The sequence below is a fragment of the Schistocerca cancellata genome, chromosome 2 (genome assembly GCF_023864275.1).
Source record: "Schistocerca cancellata isolate TAMUIC-IGC-003103 chromosome 2, iqSchCanc2.1, whole genome shotgun sequence".
NCBI lineage: Eukaryota > Metazoa > Arthropoda > Insecta > Orthoptera > Acrididae > Schistocerca > Schistocerca cancellata.
Window position 1 is genome coordinate 587,331,403 of NC_064627.1, and position 20,766 is coordinate 587,352,168.

The 20,766-nt window shown below is 43.8% G+C and overlaps 1 protein-coding gene across 3 annotated transcripts in view; it reads left to right on the forward strand.

Moving 5' to 3' along the window:
* Window positions 1–20,766, forward strand: part of LOC126162205 (lysine--tRNA ligase) — an 86,551-nt gene that overhangs the window by 7,388 nt on the left and 58,397 nt on the right. For all 3 annotated transcript variants that reach the window (XM_049918547.1, XM_049918546.1, XM_049918549.1), the window contains exons 3-5: window positions 5,521–5,686; window positions 8,410–8,690; window positions 10,136–10,381. In XM_049918547.1, coding sequence (XP_049774504.1) covers window positions 5,521–5,686; window positions 8,410–8,690; window positions 10,136–10,381 — 693 coding nt within the window. The remainder of the gene's footprint in view (window positions 1–5,520; window positions 5,687–8,409; window positions 8,691–10,135; window positions 10,382–20,766) is intronic.

A 20,766-nucleotide genomic window follows, 5' to 3' on the forward strand; every position in this document is an offset into this window, starting at 1 on the left:
ATTGTTACGAGGCCAGATCAGTCAATCATCCAGACTGTTGCCCTTGCAACTACTGAAAAGGCTGTTGCCCCTCTTCAGGAACCACACGTTTGTCTGGCCTCTCAACAGATACCCCTCCGTTGTGGTTGTACCTACGGTAAGGCTATCTGTATCGCTGAGGCACGCGAGCCTCCCCACCAACGGCAAGGTCCATGGTTCATGAGGGGGGATGCTACTGTTACTGTTCCATATTTCTATTCCATGACAGTAATATCCAGTGCGACCAGGAATTGTGAACATTCAACAGCTTTACATGTACAAATGATGACCCATGAAATGCAGAGATTTTATAATTGACACACGTCATTTGATATGTACGTGCCTAACATAGGCCACTGACAATGATCTCTATGCTTCAATGGCAATGAAATATTTACTTGCAGTTAATGTTGTGCAGCATCATGTCTTTTAATAAGTACTTACAAGCTGCAGAACACCAGATGTACTAGTTCCTGCCACTAGAGATTTCGTAGTCTGTCTCAAAGAAGCAGCAAGTGTCGCATCCAATTTTTCCCTCACTTCACCTCGACTCAAAGGTAGGGTGAAAGATAAGGTAAAATGTCACTGATTGGATAGCCCCATTGATTGACTGATTGATTGATTGATTGATTGACACAGGAAGACAAAACAACAGTGGTGATAGCCTGTGCCTGTGCTCCCCTGCCATTGTGTGTAAATTGTCATGGACAGCATTCTCCACGCTCGCCTGCATGCCCGGTGTTTGTGAAAGAAAGGAGGATTCAAGAGTACAAAATCTTAGATCGGCTCACCTACACTGAGGCTCGTCAAAAGTATGACCGGCTCCATTCCATGTCTATTGACTTCTACTTTTGCTTCAGTTACATCCATTCCCCCTCCTCTTTACAGCCCCATCCCATTTGTCTCATGCCTTCAGCCTCCTCCTCCTCCTCTCTCTCCCACTCCCCCTCCCCATCAGTACCCATACCCACCCCTTTGGGTGCTGTTCCCCCTACCCCATGAGAGAAGTGCTCCCCTCCTTCGGCGGCCGCCGATACTGGAGCTCCCTCATGGGAAGCCTCTTCTCGGTACCCCCAAAAGACGATCTGCTGCTCCACATCGGCAGCGTGATCCGCAGCCGATGGGCGCCAAGATTGCCCTGTGTAGTTCCGTGCCCGTCCTCGCTGAAGTCAGCCCTTCTCTTCCTTCCCAAGAGAAGACGCAGAAACAAGAACAAGGGCGAGGCTGCTCTGGTGGCCCCTGAGGTGCAGCCTTCCCCTCCTCCAGTCAATGAACCAACAGAGTCTGACCCCACCTATATGGATATTACCCCATCCTTATCGGAGATGATGGCGACTCGATGGCGTGACTGACTCTGGTCCGTTCACTTCTCATTTGGACTCCGGCTTGAGAATCCTCCAATGGAATTGTAATGAATATTTGAATCACCTTCCAAAGTTGCAGCCCCTTCTTTCCTTCTACTCTGCTGCTTGTATTGCACTCCAGGAGTCCCATTTTGTCACTTCTTACTCACCCGCACTTCATGGGTTCCACGCCTTCTGTTAGAACCGAATTGGCCCCTTGCATGCTTGCAAGGACATTGTTAGTAAATGGGTTCCCCTCTATACCACTCTGGAAGCCATTGCTGTCAGGATACATCTGACCACTCCAATCACAAGCTGTAATCCCTACCTCCCACCTAACAGGCCACCCACATCCCTTGCCCTACCACCCTTCCTTAACAACTCCCTTCTTCCTTCCTACTACTAGGGGACTTCAATGCCCACAACCCTCTTTGGGGTAGTCATACGACTACTGCCCTGGGCAGCCTTCTCCTCTGCTCCCATCCCCCCCCCCCCCCCCCCCCCTGTATTGCCACACGATAGTGTTGATGAATCTACAAAGACTTTGATTGCTACCATCCTTTCAGCAGCTGTTTCAGCAGTCCTTTCTTCCTCAGGTTTCCCCCTGTCGGAAGATGGTCCCTTGGTGGACTCCGGAAATTGCTGCAGCCATAAAAGACCTGCCGTGCTGTTCTACACTTCAAGCGGCACCCTTCTACTGCTCTGCTTCTGGTCTTTAAATGACTCCGCACCTGGGCCCGCTACCTAATCAAATTTCAGAAACGGGTTTGTTGGGAACGATATGTAGCTGTGATAGGACCACACACACCCTCTTCACAAGTCTGGGCAAAACTCAGGTGAATTTTTGGCCACCATCCTCCCACCGGGGTTGCAGGAATTTCTGTGTATGGTGTTGTCCTTACCGATCTTCACTTTGCTCAAGCTTCGGCATCAGCTCAGTATCCACCCACGTTCCTTCTCCTGAAAGAGTGCTCAGAACGACTGCCTTTGTCTTTCGTTTCTTGCTGCTCAGAGCCCTATAATGCCCCATTCAGCGAGTGGGAATTCGCCAGTGCCCTCGCCCTTTGTCCCAACTCGGCTCCTGGACCGGATCGGATACATAACCAAATGCTCCAACACTTATTGGTAGCTGGCCACCATAGTATACTGACCCTCTACAATCGTCTGTCGAGTAAGGAAGTCTTTCCTACCTAGTGGCAGGAAAGCATTCTTGTTCTGGTGTTGAAGCCAGGGAAGCCACCTCTTCAGTTGTATAGCTACCATCCAATTAGCCTTACCTATATCCTCTGCAAGTTCCTCCAACGCATGGTGAGTCAGCGGCTGTTTTGGATCCTTGAATTACGTGACCTTTTGTCATCAACTCAAAGTGGTTTTCGCTGAGGCCGCTTAACGGTGGATAACTTGGTCCACCTGGAGTCTGCTATCCGGTCAGCTTTTGCCCATCGGCAACACATTGCAATCTTCTTTGATCTGCATAAAGCCTATGACACCACCTGGCGCCACCACATCCTCACCACCCTTCACGAATGGGGCCTTCATGGCGCTCTGCCCATTTTTATCCATAACTTCTTTTCTTGTCGCTCTTTTCGGGTCAAAGTTGGCTCCTCCTACAGCACTCCCCATCGGCAAGAAAATTGGGTTCCGCGTTGAGCGTCTGTCTCTTTCTCTTATCCATTAATAGTCTGGTGACAGCTGTATGACAGACGGTGTTCCTCTCTTTGTATGCTGACGATTTTTGTATCTACGTCACTTCCTCCGTAATGGGTGCTGCAGAATGCTGTCTACAGGGGGCAATCTGCCGAGCGCACTCATGGACTCTCTCCCATGGCTTTCAGTTTTTGGCGGCCAAGTCATGTGTCATGCATTTCTGACTTCGCCGTACATTCCATCCCCATCCGGAACTGTTCCTCGATGACCAGCCCCTCGAGGTGGTGGACACCCATCACTTCTTATGTCTGGTCTTCGATGCCCAATTGACATGGCACTCTCATCTTCGCCAGCTGAAGAGGACGTGCTGGTCCCGTCTCAATGTTCTTAGGTGTCTGTGCAATACTACCTGGGGTGCAGACCGCTCTCTTCTCCTGCGATGGTATCAAGCATTGTCCAGTCTCGTTTACACTATGGAAGTCCTCTCTGTGGTTCTGTGTCACCTTCGACGTTGCAGATACTAGACCCCATCCACCACTGTGGGGTCCGTCTTGCGACTGGTGCCTTCCGGACTAGCCCCATACTTTGCCTTCATGCAGAGGTGGGGATTCCACCACTGCGAGTTTTGCGCCGACAACAACTGATATCTTATGCGCTCTGCATTCGCTGCGCCCTAATTGTGGTCTCCTTTATCTAGACATGGAGATCACCCTGTCGCAGCGTTGGCCACGATGTGGGATTACCGTAGCTGTCCCCATTCAGTCGCTCTTTTCTGAGCTCCACAATTCCCTTTACCACCTCTTTTCTCCGCTCATACACGTACCCCCCTGTGGTGCATCTCTCGGCGACAGCTCTGTCTTGATCTCTCTGTCGATTCACAGGGTTCTGTCCCTCCGATGACTCTTCGCCACCAGTTATACTGTCTCCGTAGTTGCTGGCCGCACTGGTTTTGCTTACACCTATGTACGGCGCATGGAACTTCGTTCCTTGCCAGATGGCTGTAGTGTTTTTACTGCAGAATTGGTAGCCATCTTGTGCACACTGGACTATATCCGTTCCTGTTCAGGACTATCCTTCACTATTTGTAGTGACTCATTGAGCGGTTTGCATGCTATCACCCAGTGCTTTCCTTGCCACCCATTGGTCATCGCTATCCAGGACTCCATTTCTCTCCTTGCTCAACGTGGATGCTCGGTGGTTTTCATTTGGACCTCAGGGCATGTTTGAATACCTGGTAATGAACTTGCCGATTGACTGGCTAAATTAGCTACTACTGGGCCATCTCTTGCTATTGGCATTCCGGAAGTAGACCTTCGTTCGGCATTACGTCATCAGATTTTGGACCTTTGGGATGTAGAATGGGACGCTCTTCCTTCACCGAACAGGCTCTGGGCGATTAAGGATTCTACAACTCCGTGACGGTCCTCCTTACGGGCCTCTCGTAAGGCCTCTGTCGTCCTATGCCGGCTCCACATTGGCCATAATTGGCTGACTCACGGTTATCTCCTCCATCGTAAGGACCCCCATCTCTGTCATCGTGGATTGATGTTGACTGTGGCTCATCTCTTATAGGACTGTCCCAACTTAGCTGCCCTCCATCGGACTTTAAGCTTCCCAGACTCGCTACCCCTGATGTTGACTGACACTGCCCCAGCGGCGGATCTTGTTTTACGTTTTATTCGTGATAGAGGTTTTTATCGCATTATTTAAGGGAGAGACCTTCCACCTTATCAATGAGTAGAGGGGATGGCAGGCCCTTTTGCTCCCCCCTTTGCCCCAACTGGATGGCTTCAACTGGGCTTGGTGGTTCACCCCGGCCCTCTGCCTTCCCACTCTTTTCCTTATGGGGTCTGTTATGTCTTGAGTGTCTCTCTTGTCTCCTGTGCTTCTCCCTTCAGGCCGCTGTCATTAGTCACTTTCTTTCCCTTACCTCTTCTTCCGCCCTTTTCCTTTCTTCCCTGTCAATAGTTTATCTTTTCATGGACATTGTAGTTCCCTCTTCTAATATGGGATTTTATCGGTTTTAGTTAATCCAAGGTCGGAGGGACTGATGACTGTGTAGTTTGCTCTCTTCTAGACCCAACCAACCAACTAATCCAAACAAAGAACTAGTATGGTTTCTGGTCTACACACACACACACACACACACACACACACACACACACACACACACACACACACTTACTCTACTTTGAGAAGTCGCATTAACAAAAATATTAATATTCTCTATAAAGATGATACAAGACTTAATATGTTTGCACCCCATATACCAAGAAAGCAAAAGCTAATTTTGATACCAGTGCCATCTGTGTACGTAACAGAGAAGTTTTCTCCTTGCCCTAAAATTACATGCGAAACACGTGTGTCATATTTCCTTTACATTACTCTGTCACAGCCTTGTATTTGATGCATTATTTAATACTGTGCATTGTGATTTTCCTCCAGTTATTGTTAGTAATTGTTTAGAAAAAATGTAACTTGGTGTAATGTTTTTTTTCTATGTAATTTCCAGGAATACTTCCGTTTACGAACACAAGCTGTTACACAATTGAAGCAAAGTGATGAACATCCATATCCCCACAAATTTCATGTTTCTATATCCTTAGAAGAGTTTGTAGAAAAATACAGTGGTGTTAATGATGGAGAAATCTTGGAGAACATCGAACTTAGTGTTGCAGGTAATTTTTTTCCCCTTTTAATTCCACTTATTAATGAATAGCACAGTCATTTATTCATTTCTCCACTGTCATAGATGATCTAATTGCCATAACTGATGTGGACAAATGTCAAGCCAACAGTGTAGTTAAAGAAGAATGTAGATAGCACTGCCAAATTGTATGAAGGGAGAGTATGAACTGTGGCACTTTGAGATGTGGCACACAAGCATTTTCTTGTGATCAAGATGATAGAGCATGAAATGTTAACTGAGAAACCTGTGGCAAAGTTACTGAGATTGAGATTGTTGTAATAATAGATTTCCTTGACACTTCTTGGCAAGTTAAAACTGTGTATCAGACTGAGAGTTGAACTAGGGACCTTTGCCTTTCACAAGCAAGTGCTCTACTTGAGCTACCCAAGCACGACTCACGCCCCATCCTCACAGCTTCAATTCTGCCAGTACCTCGTCTTCTACTTTCCGAACTTCACAGAAGCTCTCGTGCGAACCTTGCAGAACTAGCACTCCTGGAAGAAAGGATATTGTGGAGACATGGTTTAGCCACAGCCTGGGGGATGTTTCCAGAATGAGATTTTCAGTCTTTATAACACTTGCCCACTAAAGGCAAAGGTTTCGAGCTCGAGTCTTGGTCCGGCACACAGTTTTAACCTGCCTGGAAGTTTCATATCAGCACACACTCTACTGCAAAGTGAAAATCTCATTCTGGAAACATCACCCAGGCTGTGGCTAAGCCATGTCTCCGCAATATCCTTTCTTCCAGGAGTGCTAGTTCTGCAAGGTACGCAGGAGAGCTTCTGTGAAATTCGGAAGGTAGGAGATGAGGTACTGGCAGAATTGAAGCTGTGAGGACGGTGTGAGAGTTGCGCTTGGGTAGCTCAAAGGTAAAGAACTCGCACGCGAAAGGCAAAGGTCACGAGTTCGAATCTCGGTCCAGCACACAGTTTTAATCTGCCAGGAAGTTTCATATCAGCACATACTCCGCTGCAGAGTGAAAATCTCATTCTAATAGATTTCCTTGTTTGCGCTTATTGACTGGGATTGTCACGTGTACTAAAGGGGGACCTTGAGATAGATTTATTGAGAATCAATTCTTATGCGTTAGTTGTAAGATATCGTAAGTGACTAGACAACCCATTCAACATAATAGTATCTTAGGTCTTCTGAGGAATAACAAAACATATGTTTAATTCCAAACATACAGTTCCACAGAGGCTGTAAGTCTTTTAGCTTCAACAAAATTGACATATTAGACTCTTCTTGTTTAAGCTAGTATTAAAAATGGTTATGAATTATAAGAATCCATTGTAATTTAATAACAAAGTAAAAAGCCGTTAATAAAGGCACAATAGAAACCAAAATTTTGTTGTTAAACCGAGGTTAAGAAACCAGAATGACTCCAAAAAGAACTATTTGAAAACTGTTAAAGAATGGAAAAGTCTTTTTCTGTAGAGCTAGCTAAGAATATCAAGAAGCTGTGCTTATTTGCGAAATTAGTGAGTCCAATAAAATCATCCCTTCAGTCAATCAAACAAGTGCTGAGATGAGTAGTAACAAACTGAAAACTCATGTCTTGCAATCAGCTTGACAGAATTAATTCAGGGAGACCATTCTCAAAAGCTTGTGGCCATTGTGAAGATGCAATCAAACTCGTAGATGTGGCTGTATCATTAAACTTGTCCCAAACAAAAAATTTAGACTATTAATGACAAGTGGGAACTTGTGCTAAACTGGGACTTGGACCATGACAACTACCTTGAGCATCCAGTGCTTCTCTAATTATATTACCAGACACACCTTTTGCAGTGTTTTTAAACTTCAAAGTTCCTCGATCTCTCCAAATTCATCTCGTTTACAACCACGAGGTCGTAGTGAGGTTAAAATACTAAACCTACTCATTTTCATGAGGGTGCTGGACTCACTGTGTTGTAGGGAGCCCTCCATGGAGTTCAGAAGGGATTAGGAGCAGTTGGTTGCTGGTTGAAACTTTCAACCAATGTTGAACTTCCGTTTCTCAGTTGGAAGATTGTTGCTCGTTAAACTTAGGTATTCGCATTTGAGACCTATTTGGACACAGTTGTAACTTGTCAGGAACTAAAACAGTGTTTTCATATTTGCTCTGATGTTATAAGACCATATATTTTGTAACATATTTTTATAAGCAGAGTCTTATACTTTGTGGCTTTTTAAATTTTGCTACTATTTTAGAACAGTTGTCAAAAATGTGACACACACAACAATGTGTGGTCTCTTCAGTTATTGTTATTAGTTTTGTTGTATTTTCTATGCTGTGCTATCCAAGAGATTTATTTGGTATCCTTGTGATAGTTGGTAACTTTATAGTATCTGTTTCAATCTGCTGTTTGTGAGAAAGAACATATGGACATAAAAAATTTTCTTCTAACATCTGCATATGTAATGAAAATTCCACAGTAACCCAGAACTTTTAACTCATGATAGTTGCTGGCCTTACCTCTGACATAGTATGTGTCATGATTGATGTGCTCTGTACTGTGGCAATTCAGTGCCTTGGTTTTTTTTATTGTGTACTTGATCTAATGATTATATATATATATATATATATTAGTTTATGGATATCCTGCAGCCTGTCACTTTAGGCAGTTGAAGTCTTCAGCATTTATTCTTAAGATATATTTTAGTTTCTCCAAGGTGTGACATTTGTGACAATTTCTCCAAAAACACTACTTTTTTGTTTCTTTCCTGCAGGACGTGTTCATGCTATCAGAGAATCTGGAGCGAAGTTGATATTCTATGACCTGAGGGGGGAAGGTGTGAAAATTCAAGTTATGGCAAATGCAAAATTGTATTCCTCTGAAGAAAAGTTCATTGAGGATACAGGTAAAATAAGACGTGGTGATATTGTTGGCTGTGTTGGGTCTCCAGGTAAAACCAAGAAGGGCGAACTCTCAATAATACCAAAACAAATTAAACTGTTGTCCCCATGTCTTCATATGCTGCCACATCTACACTTTGGCTTAAAGGACAAGGTGAGACTAAAGTAAATGGCTTTCACATGATTATAGAAAATTGTATATAGCCCTTAAAGGGGCTAGATTGTTATGAAATTTTGTGTGTAATATATTAATTGTCACTGTGTCCATTTGTGCAAAAAGGAAAAGGTCACTAAAACTTAATGCTTTTTTTTAGTAGGAATGTAAACTGCTTACATAGCCACCAAATGCCATCAACTGCAGGGATATCACTCACTGTATGGTCATTCTGCTTGAAGATTTTTCTTTTTCTCATGGTTTTTGTCATCATAGTTGACCTTCTTCTTCTTCTTCTTCTTCTTCTCTCCCTCTCCCTATCTCTATCACTCTATCTATCTCCATCTCTGACTGCCTATCTCCATACATTTTTTAAATACTCCAACTTCCTTTCCCAATTTTTCTCACACTCGTGCATTTTACTGCATTCAGCATTGGCGTGCTGTTCTCCCACCACCCTGCCTCCTTAGCAAGTTATTCCAGTCAGTATGTCATTATTTAATTACCAGTGAGACCACAGCCAGTCTCAGTCCGTGTTGTAAATAACGTCAGCTTACTTTTGTGACAGTTTCTTATGCAAGACCATAACTCGTTATTTCCCCACATTTGTCAATTGAAAATCTTTAACCTAACAAACTCGGTATCAGCAATATGTTAAGCCTTCAGCCCAACCCTCTGCTTCATTATTGTAGATTACTGTCAATCTTTTGGCTTACCAAGGACTTTCATGATTTTGTTGTATTCCTTAAATTGTATTGAGTCTTACTTTGATTTTATTTTTAACTTGTGGCTGGGGGTTCTGAATTACTTAGCCTCATCATATGCATGCCTCATAACCATACATATTTCCTTTTTCTTTTTGACTGCAAAAATAACTTATATTTTGTAAGATACTGGCATGCTAGTCAAATGTTGGAAGAGTGTAGCGTTAATCTGATTGTACTGGGATGAAGTGACAGTGATTATGGCTCTAAACTCATGCTAAGAAGGAGTGAAGATCAAATTACCATCCATCAATTATCAAGAAGGTTTCACACCTAACCTGAAGCGAGTGCTGGAATAGTTTAGCTGAGAAACTCGTGGCCAATGTGTTGATAGGTATTAAAATCCTACCTCCTCTTCCTCCCCTATATTTAAAGTAGACTCCAAAAATAAAACATTCTAGTTTTCGTATTCAGGCTTTCAAATGCAAGATATGACAATAAAAAGAACACGTGCTACAACATGTAGGACATCTTTAGCAAAAGAAAATTATAGAAAATATTGACCATATGATAAAAAGAGCTGCTATTTTCACAAAACTTCTATATGTTCAGTTGGTTGTTGCACTGTGTGTGTAAATTTTCTTTTTTTCAGAACAGCTGTCCTGTACTCAGTGTTAGTAAAATCTTAATTCTTGAGTTCAGGTTTGCATGTTTCTCATAACTTGTTTTTCTTTTTAACAGGAAACTAGGTTTCGCCAGAGGTATCTTGATCTGATTCTGAATGAAAAAGTACGTCAGAAGTTTCATGTACGAGCACAAATTATTTCATATGTGAGGAGATTTTTAGATAATTTAGGATTTCTAGAAGTAGAAACTCCAATGATGAATATGATTGCTGGTGGTGCAACAGCTAAGCCATTTGTTACACATCATAATGAACTAAATATGGACCTGTACATGAGGATTGCACCTGAGCTTTACCTGAAGGTAAGAGGTAACAACACAGAAAAATAGATTGGAAAAATTTGCTTTCTGTGTACACTTTTACTTTATTCCATTGTAAAGATTATCCTTCTAGTACTGTTATGGCCATCTCCAATGCAGAAACATGAAATGCCCGGTATTTTGTAATATTAATTATTGATGACACAACTATGAAAATGAACTCCAAAACAGCTTCCACTTGATCACTCATTTCCAAAATCCATAAACTCAACAATCATATACACCTCATTGTAGTTGGTTACTGTAATCCATTAAAAGAATTGTGACTCTTGTTGACAAACACCTCCATCCAACCAGCTGCCTGTGTTCTAGACTCCCAGACACAAACCACTCCCTGCACTGTCTGTCAACCATCTCCACCCCATAATCACCTGGATCCATACACCTTACTGTTATTGCCACCTCCTCATACACCAAGATCCCTTACGCTCATGACCATGCAGCTGTCAGATACTACCTCCCACAGCATCCTTTCAACTCCAAACCTGTCACCTCATTCTATAAATGTAACAAACCACATCCTCACTCATAGCTACTTCTCCTTTGAGTGGAAAATATACAAACAAATTTGCTGCATGTCCAAGGGCAATCATATGGCATATGCCATCGTGTTTATAGATCATCCAGAATAGGGGCATCCAAGAATTTGGCTCATGAACCGTGCACTGCCATGAGTGTCATAGCGCTTAGCCTCACTGCGTGTTTCCTCCACCACTGCAGCACGCTGTCTGAGCTCGAGAAGGGGGGAAACTATAAATGCACCGCATTTAAATGGCAGTGCAGTTGCACAGTGTGTTATTTGGTTTTATATTTCACAAGTTTTCAATATTATTTAATTATTTTTTGACACACTGAAGGCATAATATAATTTTTATCTGGTGCAAACTGTCGGCAAACAGGCAGTTGCAAACAAATTCACAGATCTTCACACTCGAGTTGCCATGTAATTGTGACTTAGTTTCGTAATCGAGAAAAGGTCTTTCACCCAAATACATTGATTGAAATATCCTTGCTGAAATGTAGGCTCAAGATGGCTTGCCATGAAGAGCAAAAAGGAGGTGTAAGAAAATCTTCAATACACTGCTGTGCTGCGAGACTGCTGCGGTGACAACCAAAGGGGTCCTACTATGAAATGAAATGGCTCCACAGACCATCACTTGTGCTTGTCGGGCCTTATGGTGGGTGACAGTCATGTTTGTGTCCAACCGCTGTCTGGGGCATCCCCAGACAAGTCTTTGCTGGTCATCAGAGCTCAGTTCAAAGTGGGACTCATCACTGAAGACAATTCTACCCCAGTAAATGGCATTCCAGGCTGAAGAGATGTCTGGAGAAGTCGTGGATGAAGTTGAAATACCATACTAACTGTCACCCACCTTTCAACCCGGCAACCAGGAGGACCCCTTTGGTTGTCATCTGCGGTACCTGTACAGCATAGCGGTACATCAGCAATATTCTAAGCCTCCTTTTATTCCCCTTCATGACAAGCTATCTTGCCTCCCGAATCCAAGGATTGCTAGCTCAGCACTTCAAGGCGCAGAGCTACACCTCTCGGTGGAGAATTTGAAAAAACTAGTCATTGTACATTGTTTTCAAATAAAACAAAAAAAGCATCACAACAAAAAATTGTGTAGGGAATTTGTAGCCTAAGTTATATTACAAGAAAATAAGTACATTCTGGACGAAAGTTGGAGGGGGGGGGGGACAGGGTGCAGTCAGCTCGGACAACTTCAGGCAGCCCAATAAAAGAATCTGTAAGAAACAAGCGAACTGTAGAATGTAATGTCATCACATAACCCTTGTGCTCTCCACAAACCCGTCCCCAGTGTTCAGTATCTGAACTGGTTTTGATAACTGAGTACCACCTGGATGACCAGATTAGGCGATTTTTTACCATTTAAGCTATTGCTAAAATTTTGAGCGTTTCCTTGACCATTTAAGCTGTTGCTAAAATTTTGAGCGTTTCCTTGACGTTGACCTCCATCTGTCCAACGGCCAGCATCACGCGTCCGTCCACATCAAACCCACCAACAAGCAACAGTACCTCCATTATGACAGCTGCCACCCATTCCACATCAAACGGTCCCTTCCCTACAGCCTAGGTCTTCGTGGCAAACGAATCTGCTCCAGACCGGAATCCCTGAACCATTACACCAACAACCTGAAAACAGCTTTCGCATCCCGCAACTACCCTCCCGACCTGGTACAGAAGCAAATAACCAGAGCCACTTCCTCATCCCTTCAAACCCAGAACCTCCCACAGAAGAACCCCAAAAGTGCCCCACTTGTGACAGGATACTTTCCGGGACTGGATCAGACTCTGAATGTGGCTCTCCAGCAGCGATACGACTTCCTCAAATCCTGCCCTGAAATGAGATCCATCCTTCATGAAATCCTCCCCACTCCACCAAGAGTGTCTTTCCGCCGTCCACCTAACCTTCGTAACCTCTTAGTTCATCCCTATGAAATCCCCAAACCACCTTCCCTACCCTCTGGCTCCTACCCTTGTAACCGCCCCGGTGTAAAACCTGTCCCATGCACCCTCCCACCACCACCACCTACTCCAGTCCTGTAACCCGGAAGGTGTACACGATCAAAGGCAGAGCCACGTGTGAAAGCACCCACGTGATTTACCAACTGACCTGCCTACACTGTGACGCATTCTATGTGGGAATGACCAGCAACAAACTGTCCATTCGCATGAATGGACACAGGCAGACAGTGTTTGTTGGTAATGAGGATCACCCTGTGGCTAAACACGCCTTGGTGCACGGCCAGCGCATCTTGGCACAGTGTTACACCGTCCGGGTTATCTGGATACTTCCCACTAACACCAACCTATCCGAACTCCGGAGATGGGAACTTGCTCTTCAATATATCCTCTCTTCCCGTTATCCACCAGGCCTCAATCTCCACTAATTTCAAGTTGCCGCCACTCATACCTCACCTGTCATTCAACAGCATCTTTGCCTCTGCACTTCTGCCTCGACTGACATCTCTGCCCAAACTCTTTGCCTCTGAATATGTCTGCTTGTGTCTGTATATTTGTGGATGTGTGTGTGTGTGTGTGTGTGTGTGTGTGTGTGTGTGTGTGCATACCCGTCCTTTTTTTCCCCCTAAGGTAAGTCTTTCAGCTCCCGGGATTGGAATGACTTCTTACCCTCTCCCTTAAAACCCACATCCTTTCGTCTTTCCCTCTCCTTCCCTCTTTCCTGACGAAGCATATATATATATATATATATATATAAAAACAAAGATGATGTGACTTACCAAATGAAAGTGCTGGCAGGTCGACAGACACGCAAACATACACACAAAATTCAAGCTTTCGCAACAGACTGTTGCCTCATCAGGAAAGAGGGAAGGAGAGGGAAAGACGAAAGGATGTGGGTTTTAAGGGAGAGGGTAAGGAGTCATTCCAGTCCCGGGAGCGGAAAGACTTACCTTATGGGGAAAAAAGGACGGGTATATATATAACGTCATTATTTCTACAATTGTTAGCCCCATTTTCGTAATCTTTCACCACAACACCACTCCTTTAATACGTTTTTTCGAAATTTTCTCGAAATTTTCCCGAATTTCTCCGTCTTTTAACGTGATTTAGCGGAAACACAACCACCTAACCTTTTTGCACATCGCTGTCTACCAACCCAAGTTCACCACAGGATCAACTTAACCAACACTTTTTCGCCTTTTTTCATACCAGATCTCCAATTGCTTTCTAGTTCGCCTTCATCTCTCCCCATATATTTCTATCTTTCTTTTTCATTTCAACCTCATGTTATACTTTCCACCTTCTAATACCATGTCACCCTCACAACACCCCCACAACGACCCCATTAAGTTTTATTTACATTCCCTCCGCAAACATGCCTTCACCCTAGCCAGATTACGCTCACATATTTTATTTTCTCAGGCTTGTCTGACATTTGGCATAACCCCCTTAAAGTTCCCATCTCTGGCTGCAACCCTTCTTTCCATCAGTCCCTATACCAGTTCCAAACTGAACAATCCATTGCCCTCACCCACCTAATCCTTCACCTACACATCAACTCAGCCAATGAACACACCCGTCAACTCCTATCCTTAATAAAAGTCCTCAATCTTTCCTCTCCCACATCCACACCGGCTATTCAGAGCATCCTCCTACAGGCCAACCGCCAATTAGAACAGCATGCCACCCTTCACCTCAAAAAACTATCCAATCTCCTGGTTTCCCACCTCCGGAAAGGCAACTCACTCACCCTTCACAACCTTTCCAGCAAACCTCAACCACCTCTCATTGCACACAAACCCAGTCTCTCCCATCTACTCAATCTCCCACTTCCAGCTCCACTCCCTCCAAAACCTCAAAATTCCGATCAACACAATCTGGCACCACAACACCCTAATTCAGTAGTTAACCTTTCCTCCAAACCTCTCTCCCAATCCGAAACCTCTGTCCTATCCAAAGGCCTCACCTTCAGCCCCACTCCCAGATTCAACCAAACAGCCCTCGTCAAAGATTTACTATCCTACACTCGTACTCTCTGCTGGAAGTATCACTTTGCCACGAAGAAAAATGATCCTAATCCTACCCCTAATGATCCAACTCCCCAAGACACTATCCAAATTGAACCTTGCCTGGAACAGTTCCGTCCTCCGTCACAGCGGGACCCATCTCCTCTTCCTCAAAATCACCCTCTCCAAACCTTCCAGGAATTTCTGACTTCCAGCCTTGCCTCTCAATCCTTCTTAAAAAACCTTAATCCTACTCCCAACATCACCACTGCTGAAGCCCAGGCTATCCGTGATCTGAAGGCTGACCGGTCCATCGTCATTCTTCCGGCGGACAAGGGTTCCACGACCGTGGTACTTGATCGTCGGAAGTAAGTGGCTGAGGGACTGCGTCAGCTTTCAGACAACACCACATACAAAGTTTGCCAAGGTAATCCCATTCCTGATGTCCAGGCAGAGCTTCAAGGAATCCTCAGAACCTCAGGCCCCCTACAAAACCTTTCACCTGACTCCATCAACCTCCTGACCCCACCGACACCCCGCACCCCTACCTTCTACCTTCTTCCTAAAATTCACAAACCCAATCATACCGGCCGCCCCATTGTAGCTGGTTACCAAGCCCCCACAGAACGTATCTCTGCCTACGTAGATCAACACCTTCAACCCATTACATGCAGTCTCCCATCCTTCATCAAAGACACCAACCACTTTCTCGAACGCCTGGAATCCTTACCCAATCCGTTACCCCCAGAAACCATCCTTGTAACCATTGATGCCACTTCCTTATACACAAATATCCCGCACGTCCAGGGCCTCGCTGCGATGGAGCACTTCCTTTCACGCCGATCACCTGCCACCCTACCTAAAACCTCTTTCCTCATTACCTTAGCCAGCTTCATCCTGACCCACAACTTCTTCACTTTTGAAAACCAGACATACCAACAATTAAAGGGAACAGCCATGGGTACCAGGATGGCCCCCTCGTATGCCAACCTATTCATGGGTCGCTTAGAGGAAGCCTTCTTGGTTACCCAGGCCTGCCAACCCAAAGTTTGGTACAGATTTATTGATGACATCTTCATGATCTGGACTCACAGTGAAGAAGAACTCCAGAATTTCCTCTCCAACCTCAACTCCTTTGGTTCCATCAGATTCACCTGGTCCTACTCCAAATCCCATGCCACTTTCCTTGATGTTGACCTTCACCTGTCAATGGCCAGCTTCACACGTCTGTCCACATCAAACCCACCAACAAGCAACAGTACCTCCATTACGACAGCTGTCACCCATTCCACATCAAACGGTCCCTTCCCTACAGCCTAGGTCTTCGTGGCAAACGAATCTGCTCCAGTCCGGAATCCCTGAAGCATTACACCAACAACCTGACAACAGCTTTCGCATCCCACAACTACCCTCCCGACCTGGTACAGAAGCAAATAAACAGAGCCACTTCCTCATCCTCTCAAACCCAGAACCTCCCACAGAAGAACCACAAAAGTGCCCCACTTGTGACAGGATACTTTCCGGGACTGGATCAGATTCTGAATGTGGCTCTCCAGCAGGGATACGACTTCCTCAAATCCTGCCCTGAAATGAGATCCATCCTTCATGAAATCCTCCCCACTCCACCAAGTGTGTCTTTCCGCCGTCCACCTAACCTTCGTAACCTCTTAGTACATCCCTATGAAATCCCCAAACCACCTTCCCTACCCTCTGGCTCCTACCCTTGTAACCGCCCCCGGTGTAAAACCTGTCCCATGCACCCTCCCACCACCACCTACTCCAGTCCTGTAACCCGGAAGGTGTACACAATCAAAGGCAGAGCCACGTGTGAAAGCACCCACGTGATCTACCAACTGACCTGCCTACACTGTGATGCATTCTATGTGGGAATGACCAGCAACAAACTGTCCATTCGCATGAATGGACACAGGCAGACAGTGTTTGTTGGTAATGAGGATCACCCTGTGGCTAAACATGCCTTGGTGCACGACCAGCACATCTTGGCGCAGTGTTACACCGTCTGGGTTATCTGGATACTTCCTACTAACACCAACCTATCCGAACTCCGGAGATGGGAACTTGCTCTTCAATATATCCTCTCTTCCCGTTATCCACCAGGCCTCAATCTCCACTAATTTCAAGTTGCCGCCACTCATATCTCACCTGTCATTCAACAGCATCTTTGCCTCTGCACTTCTGCCTCGACTGACATCTCTGCCCAAACTCTTTGCCTCTGAATATGTCTGCTTGTGTCTGTATATTTGTGTGTGTGTGTGTGTGTGTGTGTGTGTGTGTGTGTGTGTGTGTGTGTGACCCACCAAACGAAAGCGCTGGCAGGCCGACAGACACACAAACAAACACACAACATACACACAAAATTCAAGCCCTCGCAACCAACGGCCGCTTCGTCAGGAAAGAGGGAAGGTTTGGTCTTTCCCTCTCCTTTCCTGTTTCCTGACGATGCGGCCGTTGGTTGCGAGGGCTTGAATTTTGTGTGTATGTTTGTGTTTGTTTGTGTGTCTGTCGGCCTGCCAGTGCTTTCGTTTGGTGGGTCACATCATCTTCGTTTTTGGATGTGATTTTCCTGCGTGGAGTGTTTCCCTCTATTATATATATCATTTGCCTTATAGGTGAAATTTTTGTTGAGTAAATCAAAGTGTGTTTTTATACACTGATTGTATTTTATGTTGTTTGTAACAATGTTTACCATACCACTGCTTTGTGAAATGCTGAAATATGGCAACCCCAGAGTTCTACCTGTCTCTAAATGACTACTCCAGTGTCAACAGTAAGTAGTTATGGTAATGTAATTACGTTATTATTGCAGTGCGTACATATTTTTAACCTACTTAACGCTAAAGGATTAATCAAAATCGGTTTTCCTCTTCTTTCCTGTTACAAACTTATCCATAATTATAAACTATTATAACAGCACACCACTAAAAACAGTTAACAGCAGTACTTACATTAAATTAAACTTCAAGTAAGAACTGCACTGATTAACAAAACAACTACTGGATTCAAGTATACTCAACAATTTACAATGGTTGGTCTTGGTTAAAGTAGGGATAGATAATAACTGATAGTCCTATCAATATATAGATATTTAAGCCTGTTGATAGCCTTGTTGACTGTCCATAGTGAGTATTCCTTTTTTGTCATATGATTGAACATGAAAATACAAGGACATTAAAAACCTTCGATTTGAAAGTCTGTACAGTCCCCAGTTGGTGTGCCATTCAGGTAGAATCCCCATGGGCATTGAGGCAATCATTCTACTGAGACATCAGGTTGAAGATAGCTATTTGGTGAAATGTTGTCCTGCTACTTGAAGAAGTCTTTAACTGCATGCTGCATATCCTCATCCGACAGGAAACGTTGACCCTTCTGCGTCTTTTTTAAGGGACAAAGGTATGACAATCTCATTGAAAATGGTCAGAACTATAGAGCAGATGCTAAAATGTCTTCCACTTGAATTGACGTAATGCCTGCGTTATGACATTTGCAATATGGGATGTGCGGTGTCATGGGCCAGCTGTGTTCCTTACCGCACCATTCCACAATGGTGGTTTTCAACAGACTTGCCTCACCGTATAGATCCTGCATTCTCCAATGGATGTCTACCCGTGTTTGTCCTTCCATAACCAGGGTAAGAATAACACCACATTGGTCCTGTTTGGACATGTTTGGTAATAATGTCCCCATGCCCATCAGAAAGACATGAATGCCTACTGATCCGTTGCCCACATGTCAGTGGGCATACACCCGCATCAGTGTTGCACTACGTTACATATACACTGTACCAATGCCCTTTAACTGAAACTTTGATTGTCCCATGAATCTTTCAATTTGAGTACACTACAAGTAAGTCGTGTGTAATTTCATGTAGTTGACGGGAGAGAGCTGGACCCCCTGGATTCCCCCCACTCCCCTTTGGCTACGTCCTTGCTTCCATACCAAAAAATTCACTCCCGTAGTGAGTGTCCACAAGTGGGCAAGAAATCCATGATGTTGAAGATCTTACTAAGGCCTTCACAGACAGGCAATCACCCAAGCCTAGTTCAATGACAGATTACCAGCGCCATTCCTCACACACCTGTAGTCTGACTACCCCTAAGAACCAGCTGCAAAAGAGAACCCCCTTCATGACCTAACATTATACTGGACTGGAACAACTAAACCCTATCCTTTGCCAGCTCTTTGACTCTTTACCACGAAACTTGGAATTGAGGAACATCGTATCCACAATCTTCCCAACCCTCCAAAAGTGGTCCTTGCCTGTCATGCAATCTGTGCAATGTTCTTCAGTCTGTTTGTTCAAAATTACTTTAGGATTAACACTTCACCAACAGCACATGGAGATGCCAAGCAGAATTGCCACCTCCTGTACAGGTCTCCCACATTATCTGACATGTCATTCAGTTTGTTTGAACTGTCAAACTACTCATTTTATAAATATGGAACTTACATCATTGTGTTCTGGAAGAGCTGCAGTAAGCTTTCATTTTAGTTTTATTTGTGGCAAAAAATTAGACTATATGTAGACAGCTTACAAAAATGCATTGTCTGATGGTGTTACCGATTTTTCGACATCCAAGAAACTTTTTTGTTAATGAAGTTATGTAAACCTATTAAAAGAATGAAATCTTGAAAATACATCAAATTTTCATCTACTCCAATTCAGAACTCACTCTGAGTTATCTAACATGACATAATTTCAGTTAAATATGTCCCTTAGCGGTGTGCTTTGTACTAAGCGGTCACCTATATGGTATCGTAAAGAGAAACAAACTGCTTGGTTGATAATTAGCCTGTTATTAACATTTTTGATCCATCATATTTATTTGTAATATGACAAAAGTATAAGATTTATTCGTTTGTATCACATTGAGAAAATGTGTCATAAAAATGGCAACCAGTATTGGGAGAAAGATCAAAAGTGGTATAAAAAAAGACATTATTTCAGTAGTGCAATAATTATATTGTAAACAAAAATACTTATTTTCAAACAAGAATGGAATATGAGAATATTATGAAAAGCTATATAGCGGAGATGCTGAGTCGCAGACAGGCACAACTGTGAGGAAATTCTTTTTGTTGTGCCAGTCTGTGGCTCAGCATGTTCGCTATATTGTGAGTAGCAACTATCCTTTTTTGTAAAATTTATTTTGTACAGTATGGACAGAATTCTTGAGACAGGCTTCATTTGGAGTTAGTTAAAATTTCAGAGCTTACAAAAATGTAATTTTGATATGTAGCTGTTCCACACTCAAACATACAGCTGAATCTGTCTGTACTCCATTTCTATGGCGATAAAGAGAAAAAACTCCACTGACATCACTCTTGTCGCTAGACAGATGCTTGTAGTATCACTATGACTGACACTGTTGTTATTTAATGAAAGAATCCTCTCCTCCACTATTATTTAATGAAAGAATCGTCTCCTCCACTACATTTTCCAAAACAGCTCCGTTCTTTAATGCACTCTGAAAGTTTGTTGACCTCCTTCCAGTCTTGACAGACGATATTCCTAACAGCTTCTTTCACGAGTGCTTAGACTACAGAAAGGGCAAATTTATTATTATTTTTGGCAGTTTAATCTTAAATTTGGATGCATATTAACACTCGGGTTGAAATGACAGTGGTGAGGTGGGAGCCTAGCGATTGTAAGCCTATATGTTTTTGCCAGTCAGTCATTTCCTCCTGTTTCTTTGCCATGGTAAGTGCCTAGTCAACAACAACAAAAGCAGTAGTATCTAGAACAACAGCTGTTGATGTTCCCAGATTTTGAATTAGCAATCCTACGAACCACTTTGTAAACACAGTGTGGTTCATTTATTCATGATAATTTCCTGTCTCCTGTGATTTAA